Source organism: Triturus cristatus, chromosome 6 (genome assembly GCF_964204655.1).
Source record: "Triturus cristatus chromosome 6, aTriCri1.1, whole genome shotgun sequence".
Taxonomy (NCBI): Eukaryota; Metazoa; Chordata; class Amphibia; order Caudata; family Salamandridae; genus Triturus; species Triturus cristatus.
This window is the reverse complement of record NC_140589.1, coordinates 605612224-605635376: the sequence shown is the minus strand read 5'-3', so window position 1 is coordinate 605635376 and position 23153 is coordinate 605612224. Positions and strand designations below refer to the sequence as shown.

Below are 23153 nucleotides of genomic sequence, written 5' to 3'. Positions count from 1 at the left end.
TCCAGCCCAACGAGTCAGTCGCCATCTTCCATACACGCACCGCCACACCTGTGGGCCCCGTGAGGGACGAGTCTAAGGACCGCGAATACAACGCCCTGTAGTAGTTGCCGCCACTCAGCAGCCACCTATCCATGGCATACCCAGGGCTGAGGGCAGGGCCATAAAACCCATGGTTGATCGCGCTCAGCTGCGTGGCCCAATAGTACCGTCGGATGTCTGGGAGCGCAATGCCCCCATCGTACCATGGGAGCGTCAACTTTGAAATAGCTATTCGCGGCCGCCCATCCCACAGCAACGTCCGTTGGAGGCCTTCGACCTCCCGAAAGTATTTGGCCGGTACCCAGTCCAAGGTGTTCTGGAGGGCGTAGAGGAAGCGGGGAAGAGACATCATTTTGAACAGGGCCGCACGCCCAACAAGGGAGAGCGGCAGCCTCCGCCAACCTTCAACATCTCGCCTCAAGCGTGCCAAGGGGGGGAGCAGATTCCTCTCATAGCGCACAGCAGGATCCATGGATATAAAAATCCCCAAATACACGAAGCCCTGCTGGGCAACCTGTATCGAACATGTTCTAGGGATCGGTGGGACCTCGCCACTAAGAACGTACAAGTACGATTTGCCCCAATTAATCACAAGCCCCGAGTTCCTACCGAACGATGCGAGTACGTCACAGACCACTATAAGTGACTTCTTAGGTGAGGCAAGATACAGCAGGATATCATCGGCATAAAGCGAAATACGGTCCTCGTGATCAGGCGACCACCGAAGGCCCCGTATATCCGGGTGCCAACGTATCCACGCAGCCAACGGTTCAAGGGCGAGGGCGAACAACAGAGGCGACAGGGGGCAACCCTGCCGAGTACCCCTACCAAGCTGAAACGGAGTAGATGCCCGACCATTCACCACAACATTTGCTAGTGGCCCCTCGTACAGCAACCGAACCCAACTCACAAAACCGCGACCGAAACCAAACTTGGCCAGCACGGCCCATAAGTATGCCCACTCCACCGTGTCAAAGGCCATCGTGGCATCAAGAGATGCCACAATAGCCGGTTCACGCAGCGTGCCCGCCCTGGCGATGACGCCATGAAGACGCCTAAGGTTTAATGCTGTGTTTCGGTGCGGGATGAAGCCAGATTGATCCGGGTGGACCAAATCGCCAAGTACCCTAATCAAACGGATAGCCAGGAGTTTGGCCAGGATTTTCGGCTCAGCGTTGAGGAGTGAAATGGGCCGATAGGAGGCGCACCTATCTCGGGGTTTACCCTCTTTATGTATGACCACGATCGACGCCAGCCGCTGATCCAACGGAAGGATCCCATCCCCCCGCGCCTCCAAAAACATGGCGCGCAGGTGAGGGGCAACCCTATCCGGGAACAGTTTGTACAGGTCGATCGGCAGTCCATTCGGTCCAGAGGCCTTACCCGAGTTTAAAGCGCGAATCGCCCCCGCCACCTCGTCAACCGGTATGTCACCATCCAAATCGTCCCTATCTATGTCAGAGAGGCAGGGCAACTCGATATCACGGAGGAGATCAGACGAGTCCTCGGGCGGCCTGTCCGACACCGAGGAGTAAACCCTACGAAAATACTCCGCGAAACACTTCACAATCCCCTCAGGTTCCACAATCGCCTCTCCCCACTCTCCCGTCAACTCTGGCACCACTCTATTGACCCGTTCTTTCCTGTCCAACCACGCCAGGAGTTTCCCTGCCTTATCACCAACGTCATACAGGCGGCCCTGTTGTTCCCGACTGAGGGCCTTAGCGGCGTTCGTCACCAGGTCCCTATACTCCGCCTGCTTCAAGCAAAGCTCATGCAGTGAGGACTCTGTAACCTCCTCCTCCATAGCCCCCTCAAGGGCCGCGATCTCCTCCTCCACTTGCCGCACCTCGCCATTCCTCCGATTCTTGGCAGCCACCACCAGGGAGAGGGCTTCCCCCCGAAGGACGGTCTTAAAAGCTTCCCACAGCGACACCGCCGAGTCCACGGTTCCCAGATTGTCCTTAAAGTAATTATCTACCTTCTTTACCAGGGCGCTGCGCATCTTGGGGTCTCGGAAATACCATGGGTTGATGGGGGCCACCCTCCCTCCCGACCTAGATCAAGCCGGATCCACACTGGCGAATGGTCAGAGATACCGCGTGCCATGTGCCTCGCCTCGGATATCAACGAGGCATGTGCGGCCAGAGTGAGCAGGTAATCCTGGAGAGGCTACCATGCGCCCCGGAGTGAAACGTGTATTGACTCTGTGTGGGGTGCCGGAGCCTAAAGCAGTCTATCAGACCAAACGTATCCAGGAAGTCTGGAAGCCATTTCTGAGCCCCCCCTGTGTCCCTGGGCGGGTATCTATCCAACAGTCCGGAGCCCACAGCGTTGAAATCCCCTCCCACTACCAGCATTCCCCCCGGGAGAGTCAGCAAAGCCCTGCCCAGTTCAGCAAATGTGGAGGCCTGCAGGGCCGGCGGGACATAAACCGAAACCAAAACCAAAGTCCTTCCTTCCCACCGCCCCGCCACCGCCACAAACCTCCCCCTATCGTCAACAATGGTGGAGTCCACCTCAAAAGGCAACAATGCTCTAACGAGGATGCCCACACCCCTGGACCCAGAAGAGAATCCCGAGTGTGCAATGAATTTATACCCCTTCCTATTCAGGGCATAGCACGTATTACCTATGAGATGAGTTTCCTGCAGCAGGACAACATCTGGCATTGAGCGTTTCAAAAATTGCAAAACAATCCCCCTCTTGATGCGATCCCCCAAACCATTAACATTCCAGCTTATAACACTTAAGCCTCTACCCCCCATCCTCAAACGGAAAGAGGCCCACCCCACACCCGAGGAGCCACCATGGAACAGCCCTGAGGATAATCATCATGCCTTGCAAAAATAAACCCCCCAACAACAAACTCAAAATCCCAAAAACTCCCCCCACCCTGCACCCCTGCTGCAGCTTACAAAGCCCCCCCAACTTGCAGTGTGCCTGTCGCCCTACAAAAACAAAAAATCTACAAAAAGTACCCTAAGGGAGGAAAAGAGCACCCCTCGCCCTCCCGCAACCCTCCACAGTTACTGCACTCTGTTCAAATCTTCAAGGATGGTCAAATCAAGTCAGGCCGGCTCTGGGATATCAGCCCTGTCCATCCCGGCCACTGTCTCCATGCTCGGCTGTGTCGTCCCCCGTCCGTCGCCGGGGCAAAGCGTCCAGCCATTCGTCGGCCATAACAGGAGAGTCAAAAAAGAATGTCTGATCTTCATGCACCACCCGTAGTCTGGCAGGGAAAAGCATGGCATACTTGAGATCCAGATCCCGAAGTCTCCGCTTCACCCCCAGGAAGCTCTGTCTCTGTCTCTGCACCTGCTGGGTGAAATCCGGATAAAAATTCACCGACGCATTCTGGAAGGGGACTGGGCCCGTCACCCTCGAAGCTTGCAGGATAGCGTCCCGATCTCGAAAATGAAAGAGCCGGGCGACAATCGGCCGCGGCGGGGCACCCGCCTTCGGCCGCCCGCCCGGCACCCTATGGGCCCTTTCCACCGCAAAAAACTTTCCAAGGCCCTTAGGCTTCAGATGATTGAGGACCAAATCCTCCACCAGCAGGTCCGCCGAAGCCTCATCCGAGGACTCCGGGACCCCGATGACGCGCACGTTGTTGCGCCTGGCCCGGCTCTCGAAGTCCTCCAGCCGGCGGGCAGCTAGGTCACTCTCGGCCCTCAACTTCCGAACCTCGGTCTGCAGATCCGCTACATCATCAGTGAGGCCCGTGGTCTTGTGGTCCAGGTTCTTAACGCGTTCGTTCGTCTTGCCCAGGTCCGAGTGGATCAGATTGACATCTACCAGGGTGGCATCCACCTTATGCGCCAGGGCCTCGAACTGTCTCCCCATCGAGGACTGCATCCCGTCGAGCGCGCCCATGACATCCTGTAGGGAGAGCTCCGGTGTCCCAGGAGAGTCCTCCTTCTGGGCATCCGGCGCCTGGCTCGATCCACTCGGCGATGCTTTCAGGAGGGCGTAACGGTCCATACTGTTGACTTGGGAATACGTTCCCCGCCTGGTGGACTTAGTCTTCAGCCGATCCCCTTCTGCTTTGCCCGACATAATGGACTCCAGGCAGTCCAATGCAGTTAAGACTGTTCCCTCTCAGAGAGAGGAATAAGGTGCGAGCAGGTCTGCCTTGTGCTGCCAGAGTAGCCCGCCGAGCGTCCTTGGGGTAATAAAGCCACCCAGAGCTCTACAGTGTCCGGGCAGACAAAGGGAACGAAACCGAAAGTGAAAGAGCGAGGACCTCCGTCCGACAGTTCACACCTCGCCAGGCCGTTGTTGATCAACTAGGAGTCGGGCATCCTGCCAACTCTAGCCCCTGGCATCCCCGGGAGTTAGGCCGCAATCTTCCGCCAGTCGTAAGTCCGGTTCCCGATGGGCGATCCGACCGTGGGTAGCATCAATCGCCTCCCTGACAACTCAGCAACACGGTGCCATGCATACCATCAGGATTAGAGACAGGATAGTCGACGGAGGGCGCGAGGGTCTCGGGAGCTCTAAGCTCACGCGGCCATCTTGGTCAAGCGCTAGGCTCCTCCGTCGTAGAGGGTAGTGTTAAACATTTGTTGTACACACTCAGACCAATTTGTTTGAATACAAAAATTATTTAGTTATATTTTCTTGAACCAAGTAAGCCTGGCACAGGGAAGTGCATATTGTACTTTTCAAGGCAGGTTGGACAATATAAGCAAGCTGTATGCAAATGGCTTTGTTACAGGTTTGTAGATCTTTTCAATACATTTGAAATTACTGTTAAATTATTTTTGATGATTTTACATATTACTTTATGGATTACTTTTTCTACTCATTGTGATATGCCTAGATATCACACTGGGACATTTACTAGAGAAAAGGTAAGTAAAGCAGTTTTTAGTTATTTGCAGTTTTTCAAGTTCTCATTCAAAACTAACTCCACACTTAAAACAATTTTCTCAAGAAAGCAGTCAAAGCAGTCCAATGAGAGGAAATTAGGTTATCGGTTTCAAGTTAAGTATGAGTTTGTGGGAGTTGGTATTCTGGGGTTAGAACTAGGGTTCCCACAGGGTCGAGGATGCACTCTCATAGCACCCTCAGTTGCACTAGGGCAGTGCGGTGCGGAGTGCTAGCGCCCCATATTATCCAGTGGGGGCTAGGGGACCTCTGGTTGGTGGCTGCTCATGAGCAGGCCACAAGGTTCTGGGAGCAAAGCTCCTGGTGTTAGGCTCAGGGCAAAGGGGGATCTGAGTTATTACACAAGGTGCACAGGGGCGGCCGGGTGCAGGGTGCTAATTTGGCGTCGGGTGTCCTGTTGATTTCAATGGGGATTTTCCGGTTGCAACAAACACTGCAGGCTCAGGATGACTATCTTCTGGAGGTGACCACTGGTTGGAGAGGTAAGTTGGGATCCCTGGGAATGCTGGGACACCGTTGGTTGGGCCACCCAAGGCCGTGAGACTTAGGGTGCAGCGATGTCGTTGGCCGTCTGGTTTTCTTACCGGCTCCGGTCGCGGGTATCCTCCAGAAAAGGGCTACAGGTGTCGTTTGGAGATTTAAGGCAAGTCAGAGATCACCAGATCAGGTTCGCAGGGAGACCTCCCCGTGGTATTGGGCCACTCGAGCTCTGGCCGTGGGCATCCGGTGCAGACTCGTGGAGTGGCCGGAGCCAGTGCCTGCTGGTGAGCAAATGTGATGCTCACGGGAGACAAAGTCTTGGTTTGGGAAGGCAGGGCAGGTCCTCCGAGTTCTTGGGGGCTGCTGTCTGCAGAACATGCCGGGATTTCTCTGGAGCAGGTTTGAGGTGGGGACAGGCCGATAGGGCTAGGCACAAGTTAGTGTGCGTTGTCCTCTTCTTAGTTCAGCACGGCTTCTTTGGTCCCCTTTAGTCTCTCCTTGTCTGAGCAGGCAAGGTTCGGGGTTGCCCCTAAATACTAGATTTAGGGGTGTAACTGGTAGGTACAGGTCAGTACCAATGGGTCCCTTTGTTAGGGTGGGTACACCCCGTATTATGCCACCCTCCAGTGGGAGCGGGCATAAGCCTCAATCTGGTTGGGCGAGTCCCCCATCTGCAAGATGATGGGGGACTGAGAATTGTGCTTTACCTCGCTTCCCCCACCTGAGGGATGGAGTTGGCAAAGGCGGGCACACCTCCCGGCACGCTAGTTTTTTCGTTCTAAATAAAGGTTAGAAGTTGTACTGAATATCTAGATGAATGCTTCATGTTTAGACGGATGGTAACTTTTTTGGAGTAATATGATGGATTAGTACATCAGGGGTAAAATCGTGATTATGTGTTGAATATCTTTTTAGCGGGAAAGCGGTATAGTTGGGAGCGTTAAGATCGGCCACTTACATGGATATATTGTTTGAATGACAGTTCAGGTGTAAAGTTATACACTATTGTAACAGCATTTATGTGATTCTTAACTTCACAGATACAAACCCCTTACGAAGGGCAGAAGGTGCCCGAAATGCATTGGGTTAAACATCTTGTATTTCTCACAAGAAACTGGGATCCTAACATGCTGTATCAAAGGCGTTGAGCATAATGCATGCATTTGAAAATTGGAGATCACCGGTTTCACAATTTGCATAAACGAACAATAAAATGATGAGCTTATAATTAAACGAGTTGAAATTTTGAATGAAATCGATTTTGATGATTTTATCATCTTCACATGGTGTGAGCATCTCGGGACTGATATTACCCATATCAGCAACTTTATGGACACAGGGAAGTGTGCCATGTTGACTCTTTAGTTTGGTCTGCACCAAAAAACCCAGTCTGCATTGGCAGGGTGGGTGTGTTAAGGTGAGGGGGGGGTCTCTGAGGGTTGCATAATGCATGCTGCAGCCTTCAGAGACCTGATCTGGGCACAAGGCCCGTGGTACCAGGGGTACTTTTTACAATGGACTTACCGGTGGACCACAGGGGTGTTATGTTATATTGTTTGTAGAGCGCACAGCTGCCCCAGCAAAGGGGCGTCCCGGCGCTAATAGCAGCTAAAAGGAGAACCACTGGAAAAAACAAAATAACCTACAATGAGGTGAAGCGATGTGTCTTAATTGCCTTAATAAATGCCAAGTAATTAGTCAAGCCGCGGATAGACAGTGGGAGAGAGTTACAGTTTGGCTGCCAGTGTGCGGAAGGAGCGCCCATCAGCCCGTACTCTCCTTACCCTAGGAACAATGGCCAGATGTTGGCCCATGGAACGAAGTTTGCGGGAGGGTGCCAATTATGGGTATAAAGGTACAGTTTTAGGAAAGAACACATGTGCTGGGGCCTGGTTAGCATGCTCCCAGTGCACATTCAGTTAAGTTGGTATGTGGCAAAAAGTTAGCGGATAACCATGCAAAAAAGGGGCACTTTTTACAGTCAGCAACAATTGTGTGTGGGTGGGTGGGTGTGTGTGTGGCACAACTTTACTTGTAAAAATGTTTTTCTTCTGACAATGCATATGTTGGTCCTTCCTTTGTAACATAACCTTGTTTGTGATTATAAAAATTATGTATTGTGAAATGCATTGAGCAGATCTTTCTTTTGTTTTGTAATAGGCTTAGTTGCACACAGTGATTTAGATGAACGAGCGATTGAAGCTTTAAAGGAATTTAACGAAGATGGTGCACTAGCTGTTCTACAGCAGTTTAAGGACAGTGACCTGTCGCATGTTCAGGTAATACATGCTTTATTGTTTAGTGAAATGTTTGTAAGTCCATTCTCTGACAATGTATCTTTTTGTCTTGGTTCTATATTTCTGGTATCTATTTCCACTAAAGTTTTGTTGGGAAGAAAGTCCTTTCCATTACTTGATAAAAGATAACCGTGCTGCCTGTACTTCCTAGTTAACCCATTGTGTTTTTTCGAGTGACAATTGTGTGCTCATTGGAGGTGCAATTTTGTCTGCTTCTGAGCTGGACTTTGATGCCATTGGGGAGAGCTCCTGATACCTGCTAATTACCATGTGCTGTCATTGAAGGCTCATTCTTCCATACAGTCTGCAGTTGCCCCAGAATCCAAATATACTGGATGGCCATTGTAGAAAACTGGCTCTGTCATACTATACCAAAGTAAGGTATAGTGTGCAGAGTCCAGGGTATCCCCAGAGGTATAGCAGAGGCTAAATTAGATAACCACTAATTGCTCTCTTTGTGGCAGTGTGGTCGAGCAGTTAGGCTTATCAGGAGGGTGTGCTAAGCATTTATTGTATTCCCTCAATCAAGAACTGATTATACACTGGTAAAATGTACTTTAAATTGTTAAACTTTACAACGAGGTGTAATTGAGAATGGATTTGCAATCGTTACAGATTTGTGTATGCTTTAAAAGCAGTCTAAATTACATAGAAATTACTTTCGATTTACTTTTGGATAACATCAACTACTCGGTGATATGCCTAGAGATCACACAGCGGATCCTACAATATAAAGGTTGAAAATGGTTACTTTTCTTTCATGTAAAAGTTCAGCTCGACACAGATCATTTTCAGGAATAAAACTCCCAACATTGATTCCTTTGGGGAAAAAGAGTGTTAACGGTTTACAGGTAAGTACTCAACCTGTGAGTATGGCTTTTTGGGGGAAGGACCAGGGTTCCCCAAGGTCCAGTTACAGTCCAGTTGCACCACTAGCAGCACTAGGGCGGCCGGGTGCAGAGTGCATGAGCCCAATGTTAGCCAATTTGGCTAAGGGGGCCTTCAGCCGGGATTTGCTTCGAACAAGCAAAATTGGTGTGGGAGCAAAGCTCCTAGGGTTAGGGTCAACACTGCAGGGGCCAACCATCCGCACAGGAGCTTCACCATTAGTGGCACTGAGGCGGCTGGATGCAGAGTGCCAAGAAGACATTGTGAGCCCTGTGATTCGCAATCGAGATCTCTGGTTTGGAAATGAGGCTGCAGGCTCCGTCAGGGTGGCTTCTTGAAGGTGACCACCGGCTGGAGAGATACGCTGGGTTCTTGGGGAATGCCTGGACACCCACAGATGGGCCACTCAAGGCCGAGGGGCGTCGGATGCAGGATTGTCTTTTGGTGTCTGATCTTCTTACCAGCTTCGGTCACTGTCAGGGGGAGACCCTTCAAGTTGAGGCTGCAGGCGTCTGCTTGAGGCAGGTCAGGTATCACCAGATCCTAGGTCAGATTCGCTGGGGAGACCTCCTCGTGGTGTTGGGTCACTCTTACTCTTTGCGTGGGCGTCTTGTGCCGAGTGGTGCAAAATCTTGTAGCCTCCTGGTTCCGGATTCGGTGGTTGAGTCTTTGTTGAGCAACTCTGGTTCCCACGGTAGATAGTCTTTAAGATGGGTGCAGGGCAGGTCCTCCAAGCTCTGTGGGGCTGCTGGCCATACCGGGGTTTCCGCTGTAGTCCGGTCTGAGTCTGGACAGGCTGGTAGAGTTGGGGCCAAAGCAGTTGATGTCCTCTTCTTCCTGGGTCAGCATGGCTCTTCGATCCTTCTTCTTTCTTCCTCGAATCTGAGGAGGCAAGGTTGGGGGTTAACCCTAAATGCTAAATTTAGGGGCTTTTATAGGGGTGTGCAGGTCAAAATCAATGGGTCCCTTCCTTGGAGTGGGTCCACCCCCTATTATGCCACTATCTAGTGGGAGGGGGGCAGGAGCCTCTCCCTAATTGGCTGCATCCCCTCATTTTCAAGATGGAGGGGACTGATGTGTGCTTCACCTCGCCTCCCTCACCTGAGGGGTGGCAAAGGTGGGCACACCTCTCCTCCTAACTTGTTTTTTCCGCAGATTCTCCTGCCCAAAGTGGGGGTCAGAACCGGTGGGAGCCAGTTGCTGGGGGCAGCAAAAGGGTCAGTCAGCAAAGGTGTCTGGCCTTTGAAGCTTCCCCTTCGTGGAACCTGCCCATCCTGGGGGAGGAGGCTTGACACTTCTGCCCAGGATGGGCATTGTTCCTGGACCCAGAGAGCGATGTCCATCTACTGGGGTTCAGAAACCGGTCTGGTGGTGGCAAATGGCGTGCAGCCATTCAGGAACCACACCAGTGCTGTGTATTTATCTGAAAGAAACACGTTAGATTATCCAGTATTAGGGGTGTCTTTCATAGATTCACATGCCTGAATCATTCCCCGTCGTCGAGACGGGAGCCTCCGGTATATAAAAAAGTAATGTCCTATAGACATACATAGAGAAAAATAGGCCTAAGGGTCTCCCCTTAGTAGCCTATCCTAGTCCTTATGTAAAAAGGACCAAACTCATAGAGCCAGCCAATCAGCCATCACCTCCCTCTAGAACCTTCCTGGCAGGAGCCTCAGTCCCTCAGATTTTCTACCGCACGTTGTGCTAGGGAGTCTCCAACCTGAGTTCTCCTCAGGATTTCTTTCAAGCCAGATTGTTCACTTTTTTGGTGACTTTCTTCTTCAAGGATTTGAACGCAGACTACTTCAGGCCTCTTATTGCTGCAGTGGAAAGCCCTTTTCAGGGCTTGCTCTTCATGTGGGAAGAAGAGGCTTAATGTGGACGACAAGCATGAACTATGCTTGTATTGCCTTTATCCGGACCACGTCCCTAAGGACTGTAAAATATGTAGGTCTTTCCCTCACAAGACCTTGAGAGACAGGGAGGGTCGCCTGCCTATCTGGCTGGACAGGCTCAAGGACAGAGTGTGGTGTCCTCAAAGGCGAGCTTTTCCGGAACCTCTGAAGTCTCCCTGAAGAAGCCGAGAGTGACGTCTCCTGGCCCCTCAGACGCTCCTCCTATGAAGACACACAAGAAGTCTTCAGAGGCAAGATCTTCAAAATCTTCAGTGTCTGACGAGGACTCTCTGACTTTTAAGAAGCCTACCCTGTCGGCCAGCAAAATTGCGACACCTTCCTCGGCGCAAAAAAGGCCATCAGGTCATGTCTCCACAGCGACGACGACCGTGTCCACAACGACAGCGTCGTCCGTCTTCTCGTCGACGACGACTACCCCTTCATCGTCATCAGCAGGTACTCCTATTTCGTCTATTATACTGTTAAAACCGTCGTCGACATATAAGTCCTCGTCGACGACGAAGATTGTCCCGTCGACGACGACATCGTCGATGAGGAGCCCACCGTCGACGGAAGAGTCGACGACGAAGACGACGAAGACTACGACGACGTCGACGACGAAAGCGTCGACGACTAAGGCATCGTCGACGAAGATGTCGACGTCGAAGGCATCGACGTCTAAGGCGTCGACGAGGAAAATATCGTCGACGGGGACACCGTCGGTGAAAGCCATGCCGTCGACGACGGTATCGTCGACGGGAACGTCGTCGTCATCCATGGGTATTTCTGAACCAGCGCAGAAATCCGAACTATTAGGACTGTCAGCACGGAAGACAGCAGGGGTTCCTGTACAAGGATCTGCTTCTGGCAAACTGACCAGACCACAGATTACACCGGAAACAACGTCTCCAAGCAAGGTGCAAACCAATTTGCCTATGGAGATTCTCCAGAGTGAGGAGTCGGAAGAAGAGCTCTTTGAACAGGCTACTTCCCCTTCTGAACTGTACGTCAAATGTCAAAGCACGGACGATAAACAGGAGGAGATGAGCGGGCAGGATCGCCCCGTCCGGGAACAGGTTCGCACGGAGGTCACCCCAATGGTATGCCTTCCCCTGTCGATAGTTAATGACCTCAAATACCTTATCCGGGACTACAAGCAACGTTTCCCGAAATCGCCGGCACTGGACACAGGGGGCCCAGTGCCTACTACAAACCCACCAACGACAGCCCCAAAGCAATCACGACCAGCTACGCAGGTCTGCCACGAGAAACCGCCACCTCAGGTGATAGTCATCGGATGAGGAGGCTGAGGAGATGGAAGAAGGGGAGGTCCAGGGAGACCAGTCGGACCAGGATGAGGAGGAGGAGTATGTGGCATCCTCACCACCTTCCCCACAACCGCGCCAAGCTGATTCACCGCCAGTGGATATTGGTGGTTTTCATAAGATAGTTGAACGGGCAGCGACGCGGTTTCATATGGTCATGGAATCGACGGAGACTGAATGCTTCTTGCATGACTTTAAGGAGCAGACGAAGAAGTCGATCCCTATCATTGACTTTCTCTGGGACCAGGGAAAGAAATTGATGCTGACGCCGGCTTCCGTACCTGCCGTTGTTCCACGCCTGGATAAAAAGTACAAGGCTCCATCCACGGCGCCAGCTTGCCTTAATGGACACCCGAAACCGGATTCGGTCGTGACCCAAGCGGCCCAGAAAAATTCTCGTAATCCTTCCTCTCCTCTGTCAGCCCCACCGGACAAGGAAGGCAGAAAATTGGACACAATTGGCAAAAGGTTTTCGACCACTTCGGCAATGACCATCAAGGTGGCCAACTCCATAGCCCTGTTAGGGCGTTATAACCGCCAACTTTGGGAGGATATAGCCCCATATTTCCAGAGCTACCAAGCACAGTTCAGGAGGAGGTCAAGGCACTACTTTCTGAGGGCCAAACCTCTGCGGCCGAGATCATTGATTGTGCCATAGACGTGGCCATGACAGGCTTTCGTCAACTGGCTGGGGCTGCAGTCCTGCGCCGCCAGGGATGGCTGAAGGCAACATCGTTCAGGCAGGAAGTGCAGACGAAGGTGCTGGACATGCCCTTCGACGGACAACATCTTTTTGGAGATAAAATTATTTTTTTTTTTGTAAATATTTTTATTGAAGTTTAAACATGAAACATTACACATTTGCATCCGGTTCAGTAGAGTAAAGGTCCAGTGAGAGTGTCGTGGGACATACATGACATGGTGAACAACAGAGAGCTCCTTTTTGTTGCGCAAGACAGTATTAATCACTTTGCATCGACCAATGATATCTCGCCTATTCAGGGTCACTGAGGTCTGAGTGTGATGTGTCGCTCAGGGGTTCACATATATTTCCTCTAAGCATTCCACCCACCCCACACCTGGGTCCATTTCTTAGGGCAGCCTCTGTGAATATAGACAGTTTTTTCGACCACCATTGTGGAGTCCATGTCTCGGGACCATTGGGCGAGGGTCGGAGTTTGGCTGGAGCCCCATTTTTGGGCAATATTGCGTTTTGCCAGCATAAGTCCCAGTGTTACCCAGAGTTGCGTGGTCTTGTTGTGATCAGTCTGTTCCCAAACATTGAGGAGACATCTCCGTGGCTCTGGGAGTGTTGGGACCTTGGTCACCTGGGAGAGCGTGCGCAGAATTCCCTTCCAATACAGAGTTATGGCCGGGCATTCCCAAAGTGTATGTAAAAGGGTTCCCTCCATCCCACACTGCCTCAGGCATAGCGGGGAGTCAGTTCGGTTCAGTTTAAATAGGAGTGTACGAGTGTAGTATGTGCGGTGTAGAATTTTAAGTTGGACCAGACGCAGTCTAGATGAGACGCCCACCTCCCGAGGGGAGGAAAGCGCCGCCTGCCAGTCCGCTTCATCGAATTCCCCCAGCTCGGCCTCCCATCGGTCTTTAAGGGCTGCGAATGGATCTGGCCGGTTGTTTATCAGTTTTCTGTATGTTAGGGAGGTCGCCCTCTGTGCCAGGTGTTCCGTGAGAAGCCGGTCCTCCAGAGGCGACGACTCCGGAAGCCGGGTTGCGGGCGGGAGAGCTGCCTGGAGTGCGTGCCGGATTTGCATGTACCTGAACCCTTCGGTGGGGGCAAGGTCGAAATCTGCTTGCAATTGGGTAAATGTGACCACTTCTCCCTTCTGCCAAAGGTCTCCCACCCTGGAGATGCCGATTAGGTCCCATCGATGGAACCCCTTGGTAGTACGCAATACCCCCAGCTGTTTCGCCTCCCACAATGTAGTAGCTTGGGTTATTTTCCCAGCCCAGCCCAGGGCTCGCTGCGCCTCGAACCACAGCCGGAGGGTGTGTGCCGTGGGGCCTGGGGGGCATCGGCCCCTCCTGTGATTGTAGAGTGCTCCCATGACCCCTGCAGCCCCCAGCAGATGCCGGTCCATACGGTATGCCGGGTCCTCCCCTGGCGCATGCAACCACTGATTGATCACCGTAAGCTGCGATGCCCAATAATACAGTCGCAAGTCTGGGAGGGCTATCCCACCATCGTACCACCCCCTGGTGAGCTTGTGGAGTGCTATCCGTGGCGCCTTGTCCTCCCATAGTAGGCTGGTGACTTCTGCATTGACGGCGGCGAAGTAAGATGGTGGCACCGGGAAGGGGGTGTTCTGGAGTATATACAAAAACTTAGGGAGAGCCATCATCTTAAAGAGGGCAGCCCTCCCCAGTAGTGTCAGGGGCAGGGAGCGCCAATGTTTGACGTCTCTACGAAACCGCTGCAGTGGCTTCGCTAGATTCTCAGCCACAAAACGGTCCCTATCCGCTGTGATAAATATGCCCAGATATTTGAAACCGTCCGTCACCACCCGAATCTCACAACCCCGCGGGAGCCGAGGTGGGGAGCCTCGGAGCATGTAGACAATGGACTTTTCCCAGTTGATCTCGTAGCCAGACACTCTCCCGTATGCTGCACATATATCCAGGAGGCAGGTGATCGAGCGCGCAGGGGAGGCCAAGTATAACAGGATATCGTCCGCATATAGGGAAATGCGATCTTCCCACCCCATTGTCCACTTTAATCCCCGGATCACCGGGTCCTGCCTCAACCAGGCCGCCAGCGGCTCCAGCGCCAAAGCAAAGAGGAGCAGGGAAAGGGGACAGCCCTGCCGCGTCCCCCGCCCCAACGGAAAGGGGTCTGAGATATGGCCATTGACCACCACCTGTGCCAGTGGCGTGGTATACAAAAGCTGAATCCATGCGCATAGCTTGGGGCCGAGTCCCACATGGCGGAGGACAGCGAAGAGGAACGGCCATTCCACCCGGTCGAACGCCATCCGCGCATCCAACGAGAGGATGGCCGCATCCTCCTCTATCGAGGCACGGCGCTCGAATTCCGTGGAGCCGCCGTATATTTAAGGCGGTGTTCCGGCGTGGCATAAATCCCGATTGGTCCGGGTGTATCAAGGCCGTAAGATAGGGCTGCAGCCTCGTCGCCAGTACCTTTGCCAGAATCTTTGCCTCCGCGTTTAGCAATGAGATTGGGCGATAGGAAGCGCACTCATGCGCCGGTTTGGCAGGCTTCGGAATCGCCACTATGGTAGCTACTCTCTGGTCCGGGGGGAGTATCCCTGTAGATTGGCTGTCCTCGTACATGGCCAGTAGATGCGGGACTACGTGGGAAGCGTTCGACTTATAGAATTCCACCGGAATTCCGTTCGGGCCCATCGCCTTCCCGGCACGGAGAGCGAGGATTGCTAGTGTGAGCTCTTCCGCCTTTAGGTCCGCCTCTAGGGCTTCTGCGTCCGACGGGGCCAGCCGTGGCATCGCGATGTCTCGGAGAAAGGCCTCATTTTCCGCCACCGTGGACGAGGCCTCCGGCGTATAAACCTTTTTGTAGTGAGCCGCTAGGGCCTCTACGATTTGCCGCGGCTCCGACGTGTAGTCACCCGAATCTAGCCTGATCCGCGCCACCCAACGCGCCGCCCATTCCCGCCTTTCCAGCCAGGCCAGCAGTTTGCCCGCTTTGTCTCCCTGCTCGTAAACAGTATGCCGTGTAGCCGTTTGTTTGGCTCGTGCGGCTTCCCAAAGATAGGAGTGATATTCCTGCCGCGCCATGTGGGCGGTATGTGCGGTGTCATCAGTGATGTGCTTGGCATGCTCGGCCTCTGCCTCTCTTACCCCCTGCTCAAGCCCAAGCACCTCAAGCTGCTGGGTCTTCTTATAGTCTGTAATCATTGAGATTGCTTGTCCACGAAGGACTGTTTTGTACGCCTCCCACAGAGTTGCAGGGCCTATCTCGGGGTTCATATTTTCAGCAAAATAATATTTGGTCGTCGCCTGAAGGGCCTTGCGAATTGTTGGGATTTTGAGGTATCCCGGATGAATTGGGAATATCCTGCGGTTTTGCGGTGTAGAAAGTGTAAATGAGATCATTACCGGTGAGTGGTCCGAGATGCCCCTGGGCAAGTGGGATATGCCGGTCATGCCCCTAAACCCGGCGGGTGACGTGAAGATATAGTCTATACGAGAGAGGGTGTTGTGAGCCCCTGAGTGGAAGGTATATTGTCGGTCTTCAGGACAGTGGGCCCTCCACGTGTCTATGAGGCCGAGTGCCTCCGTGAATTCGCGCAGCTTGGGGGTAGCGCCACCGTGGTCTCGGAAGGATGACCTGTCCAGTAGCGGGTCCATAGTCGCATTGAAATCCCCGCCCAGAATAAGGTCCCCTGGTGGTAGTGTCAGCAGGAATTCCCCTAAAGCCCGGAGTGTATCTTGGTGGAGTGTCGGTGGGATGTATACTGTTACCATATTATACATTCTACCCTCCCACTGGCAGGTGAGAGCTGCAAAGCGGCCCAGTTCCCCCCAACGAGAGTAGACTAGAATCAGTGGGAAGCGCTTATTTACCAGTATGCCAACCCCTCGGGACCCAGTCGTGAACTCAGAGTGTATCGCCATCTTAAAACCCCATCTGTCCAGTGCTTTCGTGGTCGAGCCCACCAGATGCGTCTCCTGTAGGAGTGCCACTGCCGCCCCTTGCGCTTAAGATACTGTAAGACCAGCCCCCGTTTAATCTTATCTCCCAACCCGTTCACGTTCCACGATAGGACATTAAGTGTGGGATTGCGTTGCTGTGATTGTTCCTTCGTGGAGCTAATGGTGGCCTCGCTGATGTTATGTGATTCCCTTGCCATGTAGGGTGGTGGAAAATAGTCGTCTCCGCACATCTCCCCGTGGCCCTCCAACAGGTCTGAGTTGCCAAGCCTGCAAATGTATAGTAACGAAACCTAAAACCGAACAAAAACCAAAATTCCCAAAACTTCCCTGTCCCCCCTCCCTCCTCCCTGCCTCCCTGCCCAGCGGATTTAAAACTACCCGCCACCCCAACATAGCAGAGTGCTTAAGTCCCATAACTTTCTACTTGCGTGTGGGGGAATGGCTGCCCCATGCCCCTCGTCCGATCCCCGCACCATGTGCGTGTCCATTAAAGAAACCGGTCAACAGCAGGTTACCAAGTTCGTAGATCACGACTGCAACGTCTCTTCATTGTCCGAGGTTTTGTGGGTATTCAGACCCCCGTGGCCTCCGCCTCCTTTCCACCGATGTCGGCCCGGCTACATAGTGCAGCGACAGTCTCTCGCGGTTCAGGGTCCTCCAGATCTTTCAGGGGAGGCAGACTGGCTTAGACCGGCGCGCCCCGCCCGGCCCGATGCCTCCGCCGGGCGCCAGCCCTCCAGCCACTCTGTTGCCTCCGTCGGTGTGGCGAAGAACCATGTGCGCCCCTCCGCCTCCACTCGCAGCTTTGCCGGGTAAAGCATCGCATACTTCAGTTCTCGAGCGCGCAGTTCCGCTTTGACCGCGAGGAAGTCTCTGCGTTGCCGCGACACTGTCGCGGTGTAGTCCGGATAGAGGGTCACTGTGGAGTTGTCAACTCGCAGCGGGGGGGCAGTACGTGCCGCCTGCAGGATAGCGTCTCTATCTCGGAAGTTAAAAATGCGGGCCAGGATCGGGCGCGGGGGGGCCCCAGGCCGTGGCCTCCTCCAGGCACCCGGTGCGCCCTTTCGACCGAGAAAAATTTTGAAAGTCCACGCGGCTGCAGCTGCTCCGTGATCAGCTTTTCCACGAAGAGGTCCAGCGCCGGTCCCCGCTCGCTCTCAGGCACCCCCACGACGCGCACGTTGTTCCGTCGTGACCTCCCCTCCTGGTCATCCAGCTTGTCCAGAAGCTGCTTTTGAACCCTTTCCAGCGACTGTATACGTTTCCTGCTATCAGTCGCGTCCTTGGTAAGGGTGGCGGTAGTTGTCTCAACCTCGGACAGTCTTGTGCTGATTTTTGCGACGTCGGCTCTCAGCAGTGTCACATCTGTGGATATTGTGCCAATAGAGGTTTGCATCTGAGTCAGTGTGGCCATAACATCTGCCAGGGTTATCTCTTTGGCCTTGTCAGGGGGGGGAGGCAGTCCGGTCTTTCTGGAAGGCATACTTGTCAAGCCTGGCCTGCGCTCCACCACGTTGGCCCTTCCCCCCCATGGTGGCCAGCGACAGACAATCAGCGGGGGTGGGGACCTGCCTCGGAGGTGCAAAAGCACCGCAGCTGTTCACCACAGGGCCACGTGTCTGCCCCACTCCCGTCCCGGTCGCGTGCAGCCTCCGACCCTTCGTTGGCTCCTTACCAGTGAAGTTGGCGCTCACCTCGCTCCACCCGCGTCTGCTGCGCCAAGCCTTAGGCCTGGCTTGCTTCCTATACTACGGCTATCCTTGACGCCGGGAGTCGCCGGGGCTCTCCCTCCCGGGGGGCTGCGCCTCAGGAGCGTCACCTGCCTCTCGGTGCCGGCCGCTCCCGCGCCGCCGACTGCCCCAAGTCCTCTGCGGTACCGTTGCACCCAGCGGGTCGTCTAGCAGAATTGGCGCCACGCCAGACCAGCGTCTCCTGCCGACGGGCTGGCCGCCGTTGATGGCGGGGGAGATCCGGCCCTCCGTCTCTGCCGGATCTTGTCGTGGTGTGACTCCGGTCAGGCCGCCCACGCCGCTGGCTTTGTCAGGCCCTCCGTGCACTGTGGCGGGTCAGGTAACCAGTACTCTAGGTCCCGGCGCCACCGCCGCTGACCGGCCCCGCACCCGCAGCGATGCAGCCCGGCGGGCCAGACGCTGCGCTGCTCGCGCTTCCAGTGATCGTCGGAGCCTCGGGTGTCCAGGGGGCCAAGGCGCCCCAAGTCTTCTGTGGTATCGTTGCACCCAGTGGGTCGTCTTGCGGAAGTGGCGCCACGTCAGGCCAGCGTCTCCCGCCGACGGGCTGACCGCCGCTGATGGCGGGGGAGACCCGGGGGGAGATCCGGCCCTTCGTCTCCGTCCGATCCTGCCGTGGTGTGCCTCCGGTCCGGCCGCCCACACCGCCGGCACGTAGTCTGGCCCTCCGTGTACTGTGGCGAGTCAGGCAACCAGCACTCAAGGCCCCGGCGCCTCCGTCGCCGACAGGCCTCTCACCCGCAGCGAGGCAGCCAGACGGGCCAGATGCTGCGCTGCTCGCGCTTCCCTCAATCGTCGGAGCCCCGGGTGTTCAGGGGGTTAAGCCGCGTTTGTTTTTGCCGGTTGACGGCCAGGATGTGTGCCGGATAGCGGTGGGATCGGGCGCTGGGCTCCGGAGCCGCACTAGGTTGCGGCCATGTTCATCGGCTGCAAGCCACGCCCCCCCCTTTTGGAGATAAAATTGACGAGGCGCTCCAAGCTATTAAGGACACTGACACGGCTAGAGCGCTTGGAACCTTGCAGGCAAGGAATCAGTCCTTTCGGGGCAACAAATCTAGAGGCCAGTCCTCCTACAGAGGATCCTTCCAGAATTGGTCCTCGTATTCCTTCCAGAATAAGACCCAGTACCAGCAAAAGCAGCAACAAGGTCGGCAGTCGTCTTATGGAAGATCTAACTTCAGGGGTAAGAACCAAAAGAGGGGCACCGGCGGACGCCAGTGACCAGTTACTCCAGCCAGTCCAGCTACTATCTCCCTCTTCAAAAATTGGAGGAAAATTGACCCATTTCCTGGAAAATTGGCGCCTCATCACCACGGATCGCTGGGTACTCCAACTCCTAAGATTCGGCCATTCCCTAGAATTTACCACCATCCCGCCTGCAACCCCTCCCCGCAGGTTCCCCCACAAGCATCTGCGACTGCTACTCCGGGAAATATCGGAGATGTTGAAGAAAGGAGCGATCGAGCGGGTTCCATCGGCTCAGAGGGAGAAAGGATTCTATTCCCGCTTCTTTCTGATACGCAAGAAAGAAAAGAAGTGGAGGCCCATTCTAGATCTCAGGGCACTCAACTCTTTCCTGAAGAGTCAGTCGTTCAGGATTGTGACGCTCCAAGAAATCCTAGGCATTCTAGAGGAAGGAGATTTCATGACCTCCTTGGATCTTCAGGATGCCTACTATCACATCCCGATACTCAGGGGGCACAGGAAGTTTCTACGTTTCGTGGTGGCAGGACAGTGTAGGAAGGTGGATATCTGACTATGGTAACCCCCAACTTTTTGCCTAGTGTCTAGCTGGTTTTTCGACTTAGTTGGCCTGAGATCCTGCCATTCAGGGTCTCAGGCTGTCTGCTCTCTCTGTAAAATGGACTCCATGTACCCTAGGTACATACACAATTGGTAAGGATCACCTTATTGGACCCTGTACAGTGTACCCTAGGTACCCAGGGCATAGGTGTACCCTAGGCCTCCCAGGGGCTGCAGCATGTATTATGCCACCCCTGGTCTGGCCTTCCAATCAGACACAACTGGCTGATCACTCAGCTGGGGCAAGGTCGTGTAATCACCCCTTGCTTAGATATAGTATGCCTATATCTGCCCTTGTATATAGACACATGTGTACCTATCAGTCACTCCTATGGCAGGCCTTAACAATCCTGGAGGCAGAGTGCTTGGTAACATGTGAGATGGTGCTCTAGCATGAGCTGAGCCTGTCTGCAGCTTTCGGAACCATGTCCTTATAGCTGTTCTATGATATAGCCTACCATATACTCTTAAAGTACCTTATAATCTTAGACGGTTATGGTAACTATGGTTTGGCTTTATCAAAACATGTCGTGTAAGGTGTCTAACACTTTGGAATAATACCCCCATACCATTTCTGGTGATGAGGATATTATTCCTCCCTTCTAGAGGGAGAGACCTGTTAAAATCCTACTTTGCTGTTTATCTCTAACCAAAGCCTCAGCATCACAAAATGGATGCTGCTGCCACAGACACAAGTCTGACCTCCTGCTGCTGGGAGTGATCCCAGCCAGGGAGGCCTGGACAATAGGTTTCCTGCTTGGGGAGGTGCTAGCACCTCCCCAGACAGCCTTTAGTGTATTGGGGCAGGGTGGGCTGAAAAGAATGAGACATGCCTGGGGCACACAAGGTGTTCCTTGCATAGTCCAGTTCAAACCGGCGCTGGGGCACTCCAGCCCCAGCTCTGGCGCGAAACTGGACAAAGGGAAGTGGGTGTAACCACCCCCTCCCAGGTCCCACCCATAAGGCGTGACCTAGCAGGTATCCCAGCCCCCCAGATTAGTATAAGAGTGGGAGTTGGGCCTCAAGAGATTAGATTATCCTGAACCTGCAAAACTGAACAGAAACTCTGGACCTTCGACATTCGACGAAAGAAGAAGACTGAAGAATCTCCCTTGTAGCCAAGGAGTGGCTACCCTGTGCAAACAGGCACCATCAAGAGACTACCCTTTGCTTTGCGACCGTTCTACGAGGAACCGACTGCAGAGCCCGACCAGAGCCTTGACTTCCAGACTTCTCCGACCCTCATCCACATCTGCAACAGAGCTGAGATCCGTGGAGGCGACGAGCGACGTGGGACCGGCTACCTGGGAAAAGTGGCTAGTAACTTACAGCGCAGCTTCTGAGGTACCCTCGAAGTTGTGCACCGGGGATTGAGAAGCCCCAACCCCAAGCACCAACTGCACCGAAGATCAGCCCCCCACACTCCACGAGTCCTGCGTGGGGCCCTTCAGCATTTTCCTGCTTGCCGCGTCTGTCCGGTTGCTTGCCCGCTGGCTAGTGGCCTCTGTGACGACGCTCCCTGAAATCTTCTGCGCTGGTTTGGCTCCTCCAGACTGGCTCCCGCTTCTCTGCAAAGAAGAAGCACCCCAGACCTTCCTGGTCTGCACCAGAAGCAAGTCCCTTGTTCTTCGTGGGTTCCGCTTGCCAAGGCTTGGTGAGTCCTAGTCCAACTTCGACGCCGCCGACAGCAAGAGCCTTCGTGGGACAGCCCGCCTCCTGGTCCTGGTCGTCCTCGACGCTTCCTGGTCCTCCTGGCTGCAGCGACAAGCTTCACCTTCACCTGCAACTCTTCACGACATCGCCTGGTTCCTTCCTGGTTCCACGTGGTCACTGGCTAGTGACCTTGACTCTGTCCCCTCTGCTTGCAGGTTTCTTCTCTTCTTGATCCCAGCCTTGGGATCCACCGGACACTCTCCCCTGACTGCCTGTCAGCATCTTTCTTCAGGCATCCATAGGAGTCGACGACGAAAACGACGCATCTTCACCCCTATGCACCCGCAGCCTGTGGGCTAGGTAACTTGGGTACTCCGGTGCTCATCAGGATAGCGACTATCCTAGTGTCTAGTTTTCAAGTCTCAACTTCCTAGCTACTCCGGAAGTGTCCTAAATCTATCTATTTCTAAACTGTAACATTGCTATTGACTTTTACGCATTACGCGTGAGTGTTTCCACTCTGCACACGAATCCCGTGGGCCTCCCACTTCCTAACTAACGCTAGTGTAGTGTAGCCCCAGCGATTCCCTAGGCCTAGGCCTATTCTATTTCCGTGACAGCGGTTCTTATACCACTTATTTAGTATATGGTTTGCGTGGCCCCTAGGGCCTAACTGTATTACTTACCTGTGTGACTTACTGTATGCATTAATAAGACTGTGTTGTACTTACCTCTAAACTCATAAAGAGTGCTGAGGGTTTGCTTAGAATAAATACACTTTATTTTATGTATATATCTGTTGTGGTGTCCTTTCATTTGGTATTCAAGGGATTATATATGGTATCACAGCTGGCTTCACATGCCATTCAGAGTTTAGCCTAAGACTGCTCTTGTCCATGCTACCACTAGGATAGCTGGTCTATAAGGTTGACTTTACAACCAATCACCATAAGGGTATTTGGACTGATATAAGGTGTACACTATAACTAGTGACATCATACATCAGGCCAACTTCTCACAGACAGCACGACCAATTCAAGGTCCTGCCGTTTGGCCTCAAATCCGCTCCGCGGATTTTCACCAAGTGCCTTTCTCTTGTGGCAGCTTTCCTGCGTCAAATGGGTCACCAAGTTTTCCCCTACCTCGACGACTGGCTGGTAAAGGCACCCACGGCTGCAGGCGCAACCAAATCCTCCAACGCCTGTACCAATCTTTTCCAACATCTAGGATTGACTCTCAATCTTCAGAAATCACATATGTCCCCAACAAGAAGCATCACCTTCCTCGGGGCGACCTTGAATACGGAATGCGCGAGGGCATTTCCTTCGGAAGAAAGAAAAAACGATCATATCGCTGGCCACGGCGGTGGCATCAAGGAAATCCCTAAGAGTTCGCATCTTCAAATCACTCCTGGGAATGATGTCTTCTTGTATACTCCTCATCCCTCACTGCAGGCTTCGGATGCGTCCATTGCAA

The 23153-nt window shown here is 53.6% G+C and overlaps 1 protein-coding gene across 26 annotated transcripts in view; it reads left to right on the top strand.

Annotated features, from left to right (window-relative positions):
- SYNCRIP (synaptotagmin binding cytoplasmic RNA interacting protein) overlaps positions 1 to 23153 on the top strand; it is a 509168-nt gene that overhangs the window by 64263 nt on the left and 421752 nt on the right. For all 26 annotated transcript variants that reach the window (XM_085611064.1, XM_085611075.1, XM_085611073.1 and 23 more), the window contains one exon: positions 7573 to 7691. In XM_085611064.1, the coding sequence (XP_085467190.1) occupies positions 7573 to 7691 (119 nt within the window). The remainder of the gene's footprint in view (positions 1 to 7572; positions 7692 to 23153) is intronic.